The 14077-nt window shown below is 38.1% G+C and overlaps 1 protein-coding gene across 5 annotated transcripts in view; it reads right to left on the bottom strand.

Annotated features, from left to right (window-relative positions):
• LOC120532912 (lysine-specific demethylase 4C-like) overlaps positions 1–14077 on the bottom strand; it is a 917975-nt gene that overhangs the window by 864191 nt on the left and 39707 nt on the right. For all 5 annotated transcript variants that reach the window (XM_039759396.1, XM_039759398.1, XM_039759399.1 and 2 more), the window contains exons 2-3: positions 11684–11844; positions 1157–1332 (exon numbers count right to left, since the gene is read on the bottom strand). In XM_039759396.1, the coding sequence (XP_039615330.1) occupies positions 1157–1332; positions 11684–11827 (320 nt within the window). In that variant the 5' untranslated portion in view covers positions 11828–11844. The remainder of the gene's footprint in view (positions 1–1156; positions 1333–11683; positions 11845–14077) is intronic.

The following is a 14077-nucleotide window of genomic DNA, read 5'->3' as shown; positions in this document are numbered from 1 at the left end:
ACATCAACATCCCTGAGACCTTCATCTTTCTTTATTTTCAGGTACTGTATGATGGACGCAGTTTGCTGGTCATGTTTTGGTTCATTTTGTATCTCATTATTGTTTGGCAGCTGACTAAGGAAAATTAAACAATGAAGGGGTCCGAGTCTTTAAGAGCAGGTCAATTAAAATTAATTCAAAAGAAGTTAATTAGCACCAAAACAGCTCACTAATTCAGAAAATGGTTAGAATGAAAACCTGAAGCCACTGTGGTCCTCCAGGATGGGAGTTGGGGACCCCATGCATATCCCATATACTAGCTGAGTGGTAGTGTCAAGGCAGGTTACAGATGAAAAAAGAGGGTTCAGAAAATGGCTGGGTGATTCACTTTTTGAGGATGTGGTAGAAACAACAGTACTTAGTAAAGGCTCATTTAGTTACATGGAGAATTCACTTGTAAATTCTGTGTACTATAAATACTGGGCAATCATTTTCTTTCTTTTTGTACATTTTAGGTCTGTCAGCTCTGGACACCAGTCTCAAGTTTGACAAAAAGAAATTGCTAAAAAAAATGTTAATAGTCAGAACATGTGTTTACAAAGCCCATGTCTTATCTTCCTATGTCTGCATGGCTTTCCTCCTGCATCCCCAAAGACTTACAAGTTATGTTAATTGGCCTCTCCAAAAATGGCCTGTGTGTGTGAGTGCATGAGTGGCCGATGTGATGGATACGCACTCTGTCTTGGGCTTTATCCTGCTTTGAACCAATACCGCTGGAATAGGCACCAGCCTCCTGTGACCTACATTGGATTAAGTGGGTTTGAGAGTGAAGACTTGCAGGTTTGGTGACTCTGCATTGCTGAACTGGCCCAAGTAAATGGGTGTGGGTGGGTGCATGTGTGTGACTAGTACCTTGTCCAGGCATTGTTCCTGCATTGTGTTTCATGATTACTGGGATAAATTCCAGCTGCCCCATGACTACGATCTGGATAAGTGAGCTAGGAAAATGGAAGGATGAATGGATGAGGTAGCATGATGATTCAATTTAAAAATGTACAAATCCTGATGAAGTAAAATGTTTGCAATCAAACAAGCATATGCAATGTGCATAAAACAAAACAACTGAGCAGAATTTAAAGTAATTTCCATATCATATGTTTTGTTATAATTCTCTTACTTATCACTGTTGGCCAGCCGTCGGAACTCTTTCACAGTCAAAGATTTCTTCTGAATGTTATACTGAGTGAAGAGTCCAGACTGCCCAGTTACCATTTGCTGAATAGGAGCCGGGATCACCAAGTCATCAATATCGTCATAAGTGTGTCTTGGTTTCCAGCCTTTTGGTGGGATTACCTGTGAAAACAGTTTACTTAAATCAATTACAGTAGATACTGAAATGTGGCTGCACTGGTTATCATTTTATTTTATGTTTACATTGCTTGGTCTTACTGTTTTGATTGATCTTTTACATGTTAACATCAAAATTAATTGCAAATGTGTCTTATATCACATTAATCTAACTAAGTCAACTTTAAGAAAATAGCACCAGAATAAACCTGAAAAACAAGTGTTAAAAATTCCACCGACATCCTAAAAAAAAAAGAACACTTTTTTTTCCCCCAACTTTCCCCTCTGCCCTCCTACTCCCTTTATTGGTGTTCCAGTTACTTTTCCAAGTTATCGAATACACATACTGGACCTACCAACCCTAAGCAATGACCTTCTTCCTGAACATGCCCATCTGCTTATATTCCTATTACCAGGGTGTTTTTTCCTTTCTTTTACAGCCCTGTTGTTTCCTATCCAGGGGTCTTTCTCATATGTGCTGCCTCTTCTTGACAACACATCTTTTCCACCTGGAGCCTCATTGCTATGCATGCAGGATCCTTGCAGGCAGTAATAATGTTTATGGTTCTTTACTTATCTTAACAGAAGTAATACAAATCTTGTATAGTTATCTTTGAAAAAAGAGGAATAGTTCTGAGGCAGAAAGGTAATCTACACTCAGGTCTGTCAAAATCTTAGATTACTGGACTCTCCGGTCATAGCAGTTTACAAATGACTTCTTTAATCAGCTACTAGAACAGGATCCTGGTTCTGTGAAGTAGCTTACAAACAAGAAATAAAGAACTATGATGGGAAAACTTGTGGACAGATTTCAACGTATTAACTCAGTGAATTAGGAAAATGTTCAATAATGCAAGATATGGAAGAAAATGTGAAGATGTAAGTATATAGGCTTGTAGTTTGTTATTTTGTGCCTAAAAGAACATGACAGGCCACTCTGGACTTAAAATCATTACAGAGTTGTTGCTCCTTTTCAATCCTTTTACTAGAACAGGAACAACAATTATAAATGAATGAAATTACTTCTCTGTTCTCCTGTTTTTTCACTGCAAAAAAGTACAAGATGCTGAAAGAATCACATTTTTCAATGTTATACCAAGTGGCTTTAAAAACATGAGATACGTTAACAGTTTACAATATAAATCAAAGAACTAAAGAAGACAGAGTAGAGAAATACAGACAGGCAGCACCCTTCTTTGTAAAAATTATGTTGGAGCCAAATTAGCTCCAACAAGAAAATAATATATATTCATTTTATGGAGCCATTAAACCTTCTTAGTGAATTTTTAGTCAATTTGCAAACCTCTCTGAAAACATGTCTTCACTTTGCCATTACAGGTTATTGAGTGTAGGCTGATGAGCAAAAAAAGGCAAATTTATCCATTTAAAGTTAAAGTAACAACCCAATAAACTGTGCAAAAAATGAAGGAGTCTGAATACTTTTTGAATCCATTGAATAGTTTTATTATGGAAATCCATACAGTACATAATGTTATGGTTTAGCCAGAGGTTTATCCCTGGGTCAAATACATTTTCATTTTATGGGTTATTTTTTGTTTTGTTAATATTATTTTGTACAACTTTTGATGAAATTATTCATGTTTTTGTGACAATGTTTTGATTGTTTGTGGTGGTTTTAATATGTATACTTATATACCATGTCCCCTTAGAAGTTCTTTGAGTTTTGGGGAGTTACAATTACTTCTGTGGATTTTTGCCTTTTTCCATGCCTTGCCTTTTTTGTGCTTCTTTTACTTAATATAAACAGAATAATTTATACAGATTTTGGTTGCCTTTGTCTTTTCAAGCCAGAGGTGTTATAGCTTCTTTCTCGGGCATGTAAAAGTATTGTTGAACTATAAAAGCCTATTCCCGATTCTGGGCCCATGCAGAACCTGATGTCTGCCTTCTGAGTTTGGGGTGTGGTTACCTGGGATAAGCCTTTTATTCTGTTAAAGACCTGGTGTACACTAGTCCAGTTTGAGAAAAGATGAGGCCAGCACACCCCTCTTTGACATTTTTGGTGAAATAAATCACTATTCATAAAATACACATACATTTTGTGTTGTATCTATTTTTTAATATAAGAGCACTAACAATACCAGCATATATAATATCCAGTATAAAAAAAGTTTACTCTTTAAGACATAAAGTTGACCTTTCTTCTTTAGTGTGTGTGTGTGACTTGGAGCACTGCAGTGGTCTAAATAGAACGTTGCCACTTTTCCAAAGACAGAAAGAATCTGAAAGCTAAAAAGGATTATATCTTAAAGGAATTCTCCACCCATAGATTATATACAAGTATTTGTTGACTTACGACCACATTCAGTTCCGACATACCGGTCGTAAAACGATCTGGACGTAAGACATACCAGTATATGTATTCAAACCTGACCATATGTATAGCACTTTACAATAAGTCACTTAAGTCGTATTGTTTGTTTTAAATCCATTTTTATCATCATTCTTAGCACATTGTGTAGATTTTATATCTTTTTTTTGTAAATTATTTTTTTTATTTTGTTTTGTTATTACTGTTGCTCGCATGGGTGCTGAACCTTTAACACCTTCACAAATCCTTTCTTTATCTGTGTTATGTTACTTCATCATTGTGAGCCTCTCCCAGTGCTCATTGTGTTAACTGTGAGAAGAGAAATTGTACTGGCAGAGTCTGAACACTCATATGTTTTCAGTTTTAACATTTCAGCCCGTTAATAATAAACATTAACAAATAAAGGAGTTCAGTATGGTTGTATTACCCATTCGTGGTGGTTCATACAAAGTGGCACATCACAAGGCACAACGCAGAAGCTTCACACGCAAACCGGATTCAAAGCCTGAGTGCAGCAGTACAGTGTGTGAGATGAACACCGGTTTTAATGGGATAATTTAAAATCACAGGCGATCATATTCATTTTCTTTCTTCCCTCATACTGCACAATCACCTACATTTTTGTGTCAAGTCAATTGCCTTTTTTTCTGTAATTTAATTGAATGTAGTCGAAACTGCTGCAGGTAAGAAACTGAGATTGAGGTGAATGAGTCACGGTATATGGAGCTGGCATGGCAAAAACTGTCAGTAGTTGTAAGTCGAATGGTCGTAAGATTATCTGTATATAAATATATACATGTTACATTATACTTTGTATATAACTAGAAAAATTCCTGCACTTCGCAGCGGAGAAGTAGTGTATTAAAGAAGTTATGAAAAAGAAAAGGAAACATTTTAAAAATACTGTAACATGATTGTCAATGTAATTGTTTTGTCACTGTTATGAGTGTTGCTGTCATATATATATATATACATATACACATCTACATATACAGTATATACAAAAATCAACATATATACACACATACATATACATACATACACACACACATATACATATATACATACATACATATAAATATAAATATATATATATACACACTTACACACATATATATATATATATATACATATACATATATATATATACATATACATATATATATATATATATACATATACATATATATATATATATATATACATATATATACTGCTCAAAAGAATTAAAGGAACACTTTTAATCAGAGTATAGCATAAAGTCAATTAAACTTATGGGATATTAATCTGGTCAGTTAAGTAGCAGAGGGGTTGTTAATCAGTTTCAGCTGCTGTGGTGTTAATGAAATTAACAACAGATGCACTAGAGGGGCAACAATGAGATGACCCCAAAACAGGAATGGTTTAACAGGTGGAGGCCACTGACATTTTTCCCTCCTCATCTTTTCTGACTGTTTCTTCACTAGTTTTGCATTTGGCTACAGTCAGTGTCACTACTGGTAGCATGAGGCGATACCTGGACCCTACAGAGGTTGCACAGGTAGTCCAACTTCTCCAGGATGGCACATCAATACGTGTCATTGCCAGAAGGTTTGCTGTGTCTCCCTGCACAGTCTCAAGGGCATGGAGGAGATTCTAGGAGACAAGCAGTTACTCTAGGAGAGCTGGAGAGGGCCATAGAAGGTCCATAACCCATCAGCAGGACCAGTATCTGCTCCTTTGGGCAAGGAGGAACAGGATGAGCACTGCCAGAGCCCTACAAAATGACCTCCAGCAGGCCACTGGTGTGAATGTCTCTGACCAAACAACCAGAAAGACTTCATGAGGGTGACCCAAGGGCCCCATGTCCTCTAATGGGCCCTGAGCTCACTGCCCAGCAGCATGCAGCTCGATTGGCATTTGCCATAGAATACCAGAATTGGCAGATGCACCACTGGTGCCCTGTGCTTTTTACAGATGAGAGCAGGTTCACCCTGAGCACGTGACAGAAGTGAAAGGGTCTGGAGAAGCCATGGAGAACATTATGCTGCCTGTAACATCATTCAGCATGAGCAGTTTGGTGGTGGGTTAATGATTGTCTGGCGAGGCATATCCATGGAGGGTCACACAGACCGCTACAGGCTTGACAAAGGCACCTTGGCTGCCATTAGGTATCAGGATGAAATCCTTGGACCCATTGTCAGACCCTATGCTGGTACAGTGGCTCCTGGTGCACGACAATTCCTGGCCTCATGTGGTGAGAGTATGCAGACAGTTCCTGGAGGATGAAGGAATTGATACCATTGACTGGCCACCACACTTTTCTGACCTAAATCTAATAGAACACCTCTGGGACATTATGTTTTGGTCCATCCAATGCCACCAGGTTGCACCTCAGACTGTCCAGGAGCTCAGTGATGCCCTGGTCCAGATCTGGGAGGAGATCCCCCACAACACCATCCGTCATCTCATTAGAAGCATGCACCGATGTTGTCAGGCATGTATACAAGAACACAGGGGCCATACAAAGTGCTGCGTACAATTTTGAGTTGCTGCAATTTAATTTTGGCAAAATGGACTAACCTGCCACATAATTTTTTCGCTCTGATTTTTGGGGCGTCTTTGAATTCAGGGCTCTGTAGGTTGATAATTTTCATTTCCATCAAACAATGTGGCATCCTTTCATTCCTAACACATTACCCAGTCTATATCAGTATAGATATCCAGGAGGATTTCTTTTTCCCATTGAGATCTGATGTGTTTTCAAAGTGTTCCTTTAATTTTTTTGAGCAGTTTTATATACATATCTACATATATATATATATATATATATACTGTATATAGCAAAATCCCCGCGCTTTGCAGCAACGAACAACTGCTTTTAAATTTTTATTAAGAAGAAAAGAAAACCTTTTTAAACTGAGGGAAAATATACCAATAACTATCTGTTAAGGATCTCTTTGTATACCACGTTGTCAGTTCAGCAGTCCAGTTGTAATATGACCAAGCTGTGCACTGAGATTACTTTTGAGAATGCAACGTATAGTTTTGTCCAGGAGGAAAGCAATGTTGCCTCAAATCAATGGCAACCTTTTGTAGGGTGTGTCCCTGAGACATTAATTGTCATCGCGAAGCAGAGCCTTACTGGAAATTTGAGGCATTTCAATTGAAATGGGAGATCTGAGGGTATAACGGTGATGCCAGGAATACATTCAGAGTGTGGCGCTCTGCTGTTTTTTTGTGTAGCTGCCTTCACACAGCTTCTCCACTGCTCTATAAACGAATGCCATATAAGGCCATCGTTTTTCCTTGCTTCGCAGTTCTGTACTGCTTTATTGTTCGTTTATTACGATTCTTATAGTTATTGTGTTGCTATTCGAGACTTACTTTACTGTTCAGGTACCCATTTCCTTTATTTAATCCGTGGCTTGTACGTTATTTTTTGTTCGTTTATTACGATTATAGATATTTATTGATTCCCTTCTTTAGCTGACTGCCTGCTCATATAAGACGCTCCGCTGGTTTTTTGTGAAACAGCCTTTACACAGCTTCTCCGCTGTTTTATAAACGAGCGACATATAAAGCCAACACCTTGTCAATTGTATAATGCGTTTTTTTGAACAGGTTTGATGCATGGAAGTGATCACTCGTACTGTGTTCAGTCAGTTCACGTGAGCTGCTCTCTTGTGTGATGTTGCGATGTCCACAGCTTTATTTAATGTTAGCTAAGACCCGGCACTTAAAAGTTTCTGGCTGCACTCCGGTTGTAATATGACGAAGCTGTGCGAGCTCACTCTTGAGAATGCAACGTATAGTTGTCCAGAAGAAAAGCAATCTTGCCTGAAATCAATGGCATCGTTTTGTAGGGTCTGTCCCTGAGACTTATTACTTGTCATCGTGCAGCAGAGCCTTACTGGAAATTGGAGGCATTTGAATTGAAATGGGAGATCAGAGGGTATAAAGGGGATGCGAGGAATACATTGAGTGTGGAGAAACTCTAGAGACAGCGTGTGTATTAACTTGTGGATTTTTCTGTGAGTATTTGGTGGCAGCGTGGCGGTTGCTTCCAAAGACCACGTTAGCTGTGGAGCTCAACTCGGAGCATATTCTTTTCCTACCTTGTCAATTGTGTAATGTGTTTTTTGAACAGGTTTGATGCATGGAAGTGATCACTCGTACTGCGTTCAGTCAGTTCACGTGAGCTGCTCTCTTGTGTGATGTTGCCATGTCCACGGCTTTATTTAATGTTAGCTAAGACCCGGCACTTAAAAGTTTCTCGCTACAGCAATTTTAACTCCGTTACAAAGTGATCCAAAGTCTCGTTTATACCTTGTGTCTTCTCATTAAACTTGTATCTCGCAAATAAAGTATTCAGCGTTTTTCTTCAGCGCTCTTTGGGAGCTCTTCCTTCTTTTCTATGTACTGCGGTCACAGTCAGTTCACGTGATTACGTGGGAGGCGTGATGATGTCACACGCAGCTTCACCCCCACAGCCGTCGAGCTAACGTCCATTACAGTATATGGAGAAAAATAGGTTCCAGATATGACCATTACGCGTAGAATTTCGAAATGAAACCTGCCCAACTTTTGTAAGTAAGCTGTAAGGAATGAGCCTGCCAAATTTCAGCTTTCTATCTACACGGGAAGTTGGAGAATTAGTGATGAGTGAGTGAGTGAGTCAGTGAGTGAGTGATTCAGTGAGGGCTTTGCCTTTTATTAGTATAGATTAATTGATATTAATTATAATTATATATTCACACACACACTTTTTTTCATTGAAGACTGGACTCCTTTGAGTAATGAATGAGGGAAGAGGCAGATCTTCAGTTGAAAATTGTGTTCTTTATCTTTGTGTACCAACTCTGTGCATCGTAAAATCTATAACTGCATTTTACCTGAGAACATGTCATAGAACTCTGCGCCTGCACTCAGTGAAGAGTGCTATACAAAAACAAACCAAACTGAATTGAACTGAAAAACCGTGATCCATTTGAAAGCACTATTATTCAGATTTTCTAGAAGTATTTAGCAGACCTCTAGAATAAAAAGCATATGCATTGGCATTGTAAGCATAAGACACAAGTAAGCGTAGATTTTTTTTCATGGATTTTTTAATATCGTTTGCTGTTCATTACTGACCTCACAGGGACAGCCCCATTGAAGTCAATTGTATCATAAACTTTGTGACCTTCACTTTCTATGAAAACATGAGATTAAATGTTTTTCTTATCCATCACTACAAACAACACGGAATAAGTAACAGGTAAATAATTATCATTTTTGGGTAAAGTATTCCTTTAAGGCATCATATAAAACAACAACTGTCTCTTGAATAACTTGAAACTAACAAAAGCAACTGGCACCTATTATTGTTTACCCCATATTTAACAAAAATCAGGCTTTGCTTTAGAGTTTTGATTCAACAGAATATTTCAAATAATAACACAAATGAAAATGGCATGGGGCAAAAACATTTGTACCCTTGACCTGATATTTTGTTGCACTAACTTTAAAAGCAAACTCTGCAAACAAGCAATTCCTGTAGCTCTCAGTGAGACTTCTGCACCTGTCCACAGGAAAGTTCGGCATGTTCTGCATTAGTAAACTGCTCCAGTTGTATGAGGTTTGAAGGGTACTTTCTCCAGACTGCAGGTTTCAGTTCTTTCCATAGGTGTTCAACAGGGTTCAAACAAGTGGTCATAAAAGGTTATTTCAGAATAGTCTGATGTTTTGTTCTTACCCATTCTTGGGTGCTTTTTAAATATGTGTTTTGGGTCATTATTCTGTTATATATATCATGACCTGCAGCTGAAACAGAGCTTTCTGACACTGGGCAGTACATTTATTGTCCCCTGCACAAACTCAAGGCAACCACAAAAGCAGCCACAAAACATAACTGAGCCTCCTCCGTGTTTCACAGTAGGTATGGTGTTCTTTTCTTTGAAAGCTTTATTTGTTTCCATCTGTGGACATTGAGCTAATGCGACTTGCCAAAAGGTCCAGTTTTGTATCATCTGACCAAAGAATATTTTTCTACAAGCATTGTGGTTTGTCAATATGCATTTAAGCAAATTCCAGTCTAGCTTATGTTTTTTTTTCAACAGTGTAGTCCTGGGTCTTCTTCTATTGAGTCCACTATCACCTCAAAAAACAACAGATGTTGCTGTCAGACACTTATAGACCTTGACATTGAAGTTCAGCTTGTATCTCTTTGGAAGTTGTCTTTGGCTTTTTGTCTACCTTTCTCATTATCCTTCTGTCCATTCTGGGGTCTAATTTCCTTTTGTGGCCATGTCCAGGGAGGTTGGTTACAGTCCCATGAGCCTTAAACCTCTTAATATTTTCAACTGTTGTCACAGGAACATCACATTATTTGGAAATGGTCTTAAAGCCTTTGCATTTAACATGCTGCTCCATAACTTTCTTAATTATTTTCTCTGGTCAACCTGCAGGGGAAAACTTGGGGGGGTTGGTAGCAGAATTGGCACTACAGCCACCATTAAAAAAAACCTCACACTGTTCCACTCCATCTGTGCTAGTGTGGTGCTGAGGTATCACCCACTGCATGGCTGCACTTGGGTCTTAATCTGGTATCCTGAGTTGGTTTGTTGTGGGGTGGATGCAGCAATGTACTGTATCAGTGCGTGCTCCTAACCTCTCTCTCTCTTCTCAGACAACTCTCTCCTTTTCTTTCTCTGGTCCATGTGTGTGGAACAAATGATAATATGAGGTTTAATGACTGACTGCACAATTGGAGACACGTATATTACTAATTAAAGAAAACAGCTAGTTTGAAAAATCTCTCTAATCCAATTATTTATGATCATTTTTTAAGGGTACCAACTTGGACCACCAGTGGGCACACCACCACCCAAACCTGACATAGACAGAAATGGGATACAAGTTCAGGGCACACATTTTCATTTTTTCTTCTTTTCCCAATGGGGGAACGCCTTCCCTCATTTCCCATGTGTACAACACAGTCACAAGCACAGCACAAAACCCAAAACACACTTTTCTTCTCTTCTCCATCCGTCTTCACTCTTCCTGGCGAGCTTCGTCCTCTTCCACCCGACTCTGGCTCCTGGAGTGGCTGCTGGCTCTTTTTATAAGGTACCTGGAAGTGCTCCAGGTGCTCGCTGGTCTACTTCCAGCAGCATTTCCAGGTATGGCAGAAGAGCTGCAATCAAGAGCTCAGCAGCAGCTGCAGCACTCTCTGGTAATGTCCACAGAACCAAACAGGGCTGCACTAAACTCCAGATCCCATGGAGCCCAACAGGAGTCTTAGATGCTGCTGCAACCCAAAGGGGCTACCACCTAGTGCTCCAGGGGAAGTATTGATCTGGATACGCTACCTTCCCGGTCCTTCTAGCATAGAGGCGTCCCAGCAGGGCAAGGGCCCTGGCTGTATGCTACACAACAAATGTGCCCAGGCCATTATAGAATATCTTTGTAGCTGATGTATATTCAAAATATTACTTCTATGCAGTTATTAACAACCAGTGCTCTGTGTTCTCTTCTTTTCCTGGAAAAGTTTTAACATTATTTTTAAAAATTAAATACAATTGCAAAAATTGTTTCCTAAATAAGCACTACAGCTCAGTTCCCTCTAAGGGTTAAAAGCCTGTCAATTCACCCATGCTCCCACATCACAGGTATCTACAACCAACCAAATGGTTGCATGAACTAGTGGTGCCACTACTGTACTTTAACAGTCTTACACAATGACCATTGTTGTATTTGTATCAAAAAATATTCTGGTTTAAAATTATACAGATGCTTATTATGTATCTACAGATGTTAAATAAAGTAAATTGTTCATTTAGTGGCTGCAATATTTAAGGCTTTCTTTTGAAAACAAATTTAAACGTATTTACCCACTGAGCAAATACCTTAGCACATGTTTAAAGAAACCTAAAGACCGCCATTATTACTATTAAATTTTATACCTGATATTATGTAAGCATAGCACCAGTGATAATCATGAATACAAAGAATCCCATTAGATAAATATTAGAAAGTACACTTCAAATGGCGGTGTCTTACCTTGGCAAGGCCTGCTCTGTGTGCACCTTGTTTTTCCATGTAAACCAAGTATTTGTTGAAGTCTTCAAACTCCTCTATGCTAGGTCTGAATGTCATTATTTTACAGGATGGGTTGGCTGAACTGCTCCCCATCTCTTCAGCCATTTTGGCCAAATTTCTTCCTGCCAAAAATACAAATCAAAATCAGATGGCTAAAGGCTTAGTGAATACAATTCATCTTTGATTAAGATGCACTTATGTACTCCAGATTCTCAGATGTCAAACAGTTGTAACTGATTATTTTGATATATCTAATATAAAACGAGTAAACTATTACGTATTAGGGAGGTGGTTCCCCGAGGTAATGGAATAATTATATTTTTGTTTTAGTTTGACAATAGACGAAGAAATTAAGAATAGCTGTTACGAATTTTTTTCTCAGGCTTGGTTACTTGGGAAAATAATCTTATACTTGAATATTTTTTAAAAATATTCAAAATATCTAAAACCACATTCTCTTCTTGTGGTGTGGATTCAACCACTATTAAAACTTACATACATTTGTATGAGTTTAGATTTAAGAAACAAAATAATGTAAGCATAATTAAATTAACAAAGGCAGAGTCATAGTAATACCAAGACAATACAACAAAACAATCTCAAAACTGTTTAATCTAATTTTAGGTCACAGGGAACTTGTGCCTATTCCAGAAGCATTGGACACAAGGCATCAAAAATCCTGGGGCAGAATATAGACATATTCTCTGCTAAAAACAGAAGATTTAAAAGAAACGCCAAAAGCCAGCTACACTTCTACCCTGCATTGCAGGATGTTTCCTTTTGTGCTGCTGAGGTGTGTAACCAATATTTGGTCAGCTTGCTTTCTAAGTTTCATCTGATAACAGAGGAGTTAATATGTCTGCAGAGATCACAGAGTCCATTGGCTATAACTGATAGCCTTGGTGTGCAATTCTGCATACCAGTTGATAGTCAAAATGCTGAGCCTTTGTGTTCCCAAGCCAACTGCAAATTGTCTGTTCCTTTGAATTATAACCCTGTGTTAGCATTCGCTCAGCCTCTCCTTACATCAACTTATCCACAGTTTGGATTTTGCTCAATATTGGAACACAATACTGTCCAGGATAGTCCACAACAAAAAAACAGGAAGCAAACCTATTCTCTTGAGAGAAAAAAGGATTTGATCATGGAAGCTACATTTTATTATGCTTTGAAGCTGGAAATACTGAACAAGCTCTTAGATTCATCTTCCAAACTTATGATCTGTGCCAGTGATTGAGCCCAGTATGGGCAGACAGAGAAGCAGCATTCCATGGAAAAGGTAAGTTTATTCGATTCAACTGAATTTATATTTCTATGGCACTCTTGACTAAGTGCAGGCTCAGAACACTGTAACAATTTCACAGTTAATATACAATTACAAACTTTACAAATTACTCATTTCACAATGTACATACAAAAATATATAGATTAAAAAACTTTTACACAGTAATTTCATACTGATTAACAAAGGATCTTAACAATATACAGGTCAAATACTGTTATAATGAATACCCAAGTTACAAAATTTTCAGAATAAATACTTTTTGTAGGCCCAAACAAACATTCATAAGTCACGTTAAGCGAATTTTGTTTCAACAAAATGTAAATTTCAGTATAACTCAGTATATTTCAGTATATTTCTGACCAACAATTGCCACAGAAGATAATAATGCGATGCAAAAAATACTTAATGCTGAGCCTATAATTTCCATGTCAAGTCTTGGGAACCCTGCAACAGGCTGTCTTAAAGAAAGAGACAGTCCGTACCGAAATATGCTGTCTCGGAAAGTGTCAGCGAGGTTCAGAGACAGCGTAGACGCGACATATTACATATAGCTGAATTCAAAGTCAGTGCCCCACCTAGCATCCGTATGGGTAGTTGTGTCATGTGCAGATACTGTACTGTTCCAAGTTTCATAGTGGTTCTCAAAGTATTATTTATAGTGGAAAAAAAAAAACGTGAGAAATTGCATCAGTTTACGCTGAAAGAAACATTAATAAATCTGGAAAAATTTGATTCCAGAATAAAGAAAAAATGACCTGGCATAAGCATTCAGAATTGCGCCTTCATCTTCGTCTAATGTCTCATTTTCATTCTGTATTTTCATATTTGTTCTAAAAATATGCTTTAGCACTCAAGGACACGAGACAGGAGTCACAACATGATACTGAGTCCTGCTTTACCTCCCAGATTAGAAGAACACCAGTTGCTTTGAATCACTGCTATGGCAGATGCGGTCTGGAGAAGAGAGATTAGGAAGAATACAAGGAAGAGCAAAGCCCGGTGTTAAAAATTATAAAAAGCGTTGCCTTTTTTAACTTAAAAAATGTAATTTGTAGTAATTGTCATCTTTC

Source organism: Polypterus senegalus, chromosome 7 (genome assembly GCF_016835505.1).
Source record: "Polypterus senegalus isolate Bchr_013 chromosome 7, ASM1683550v1, whole genome shotgun sequence".
Classification (NCBI taxonomy): Eukaryota; Metazoa; Chordata; class Cladistia; order Polypteriformes; family Polypteridae; genus Polypterus; species Polypterus senegalus.
Note: the sequence above shows the minus strand (reverse complement) of the source record. Positions and strands in the feature narration are given on the sequence as shown.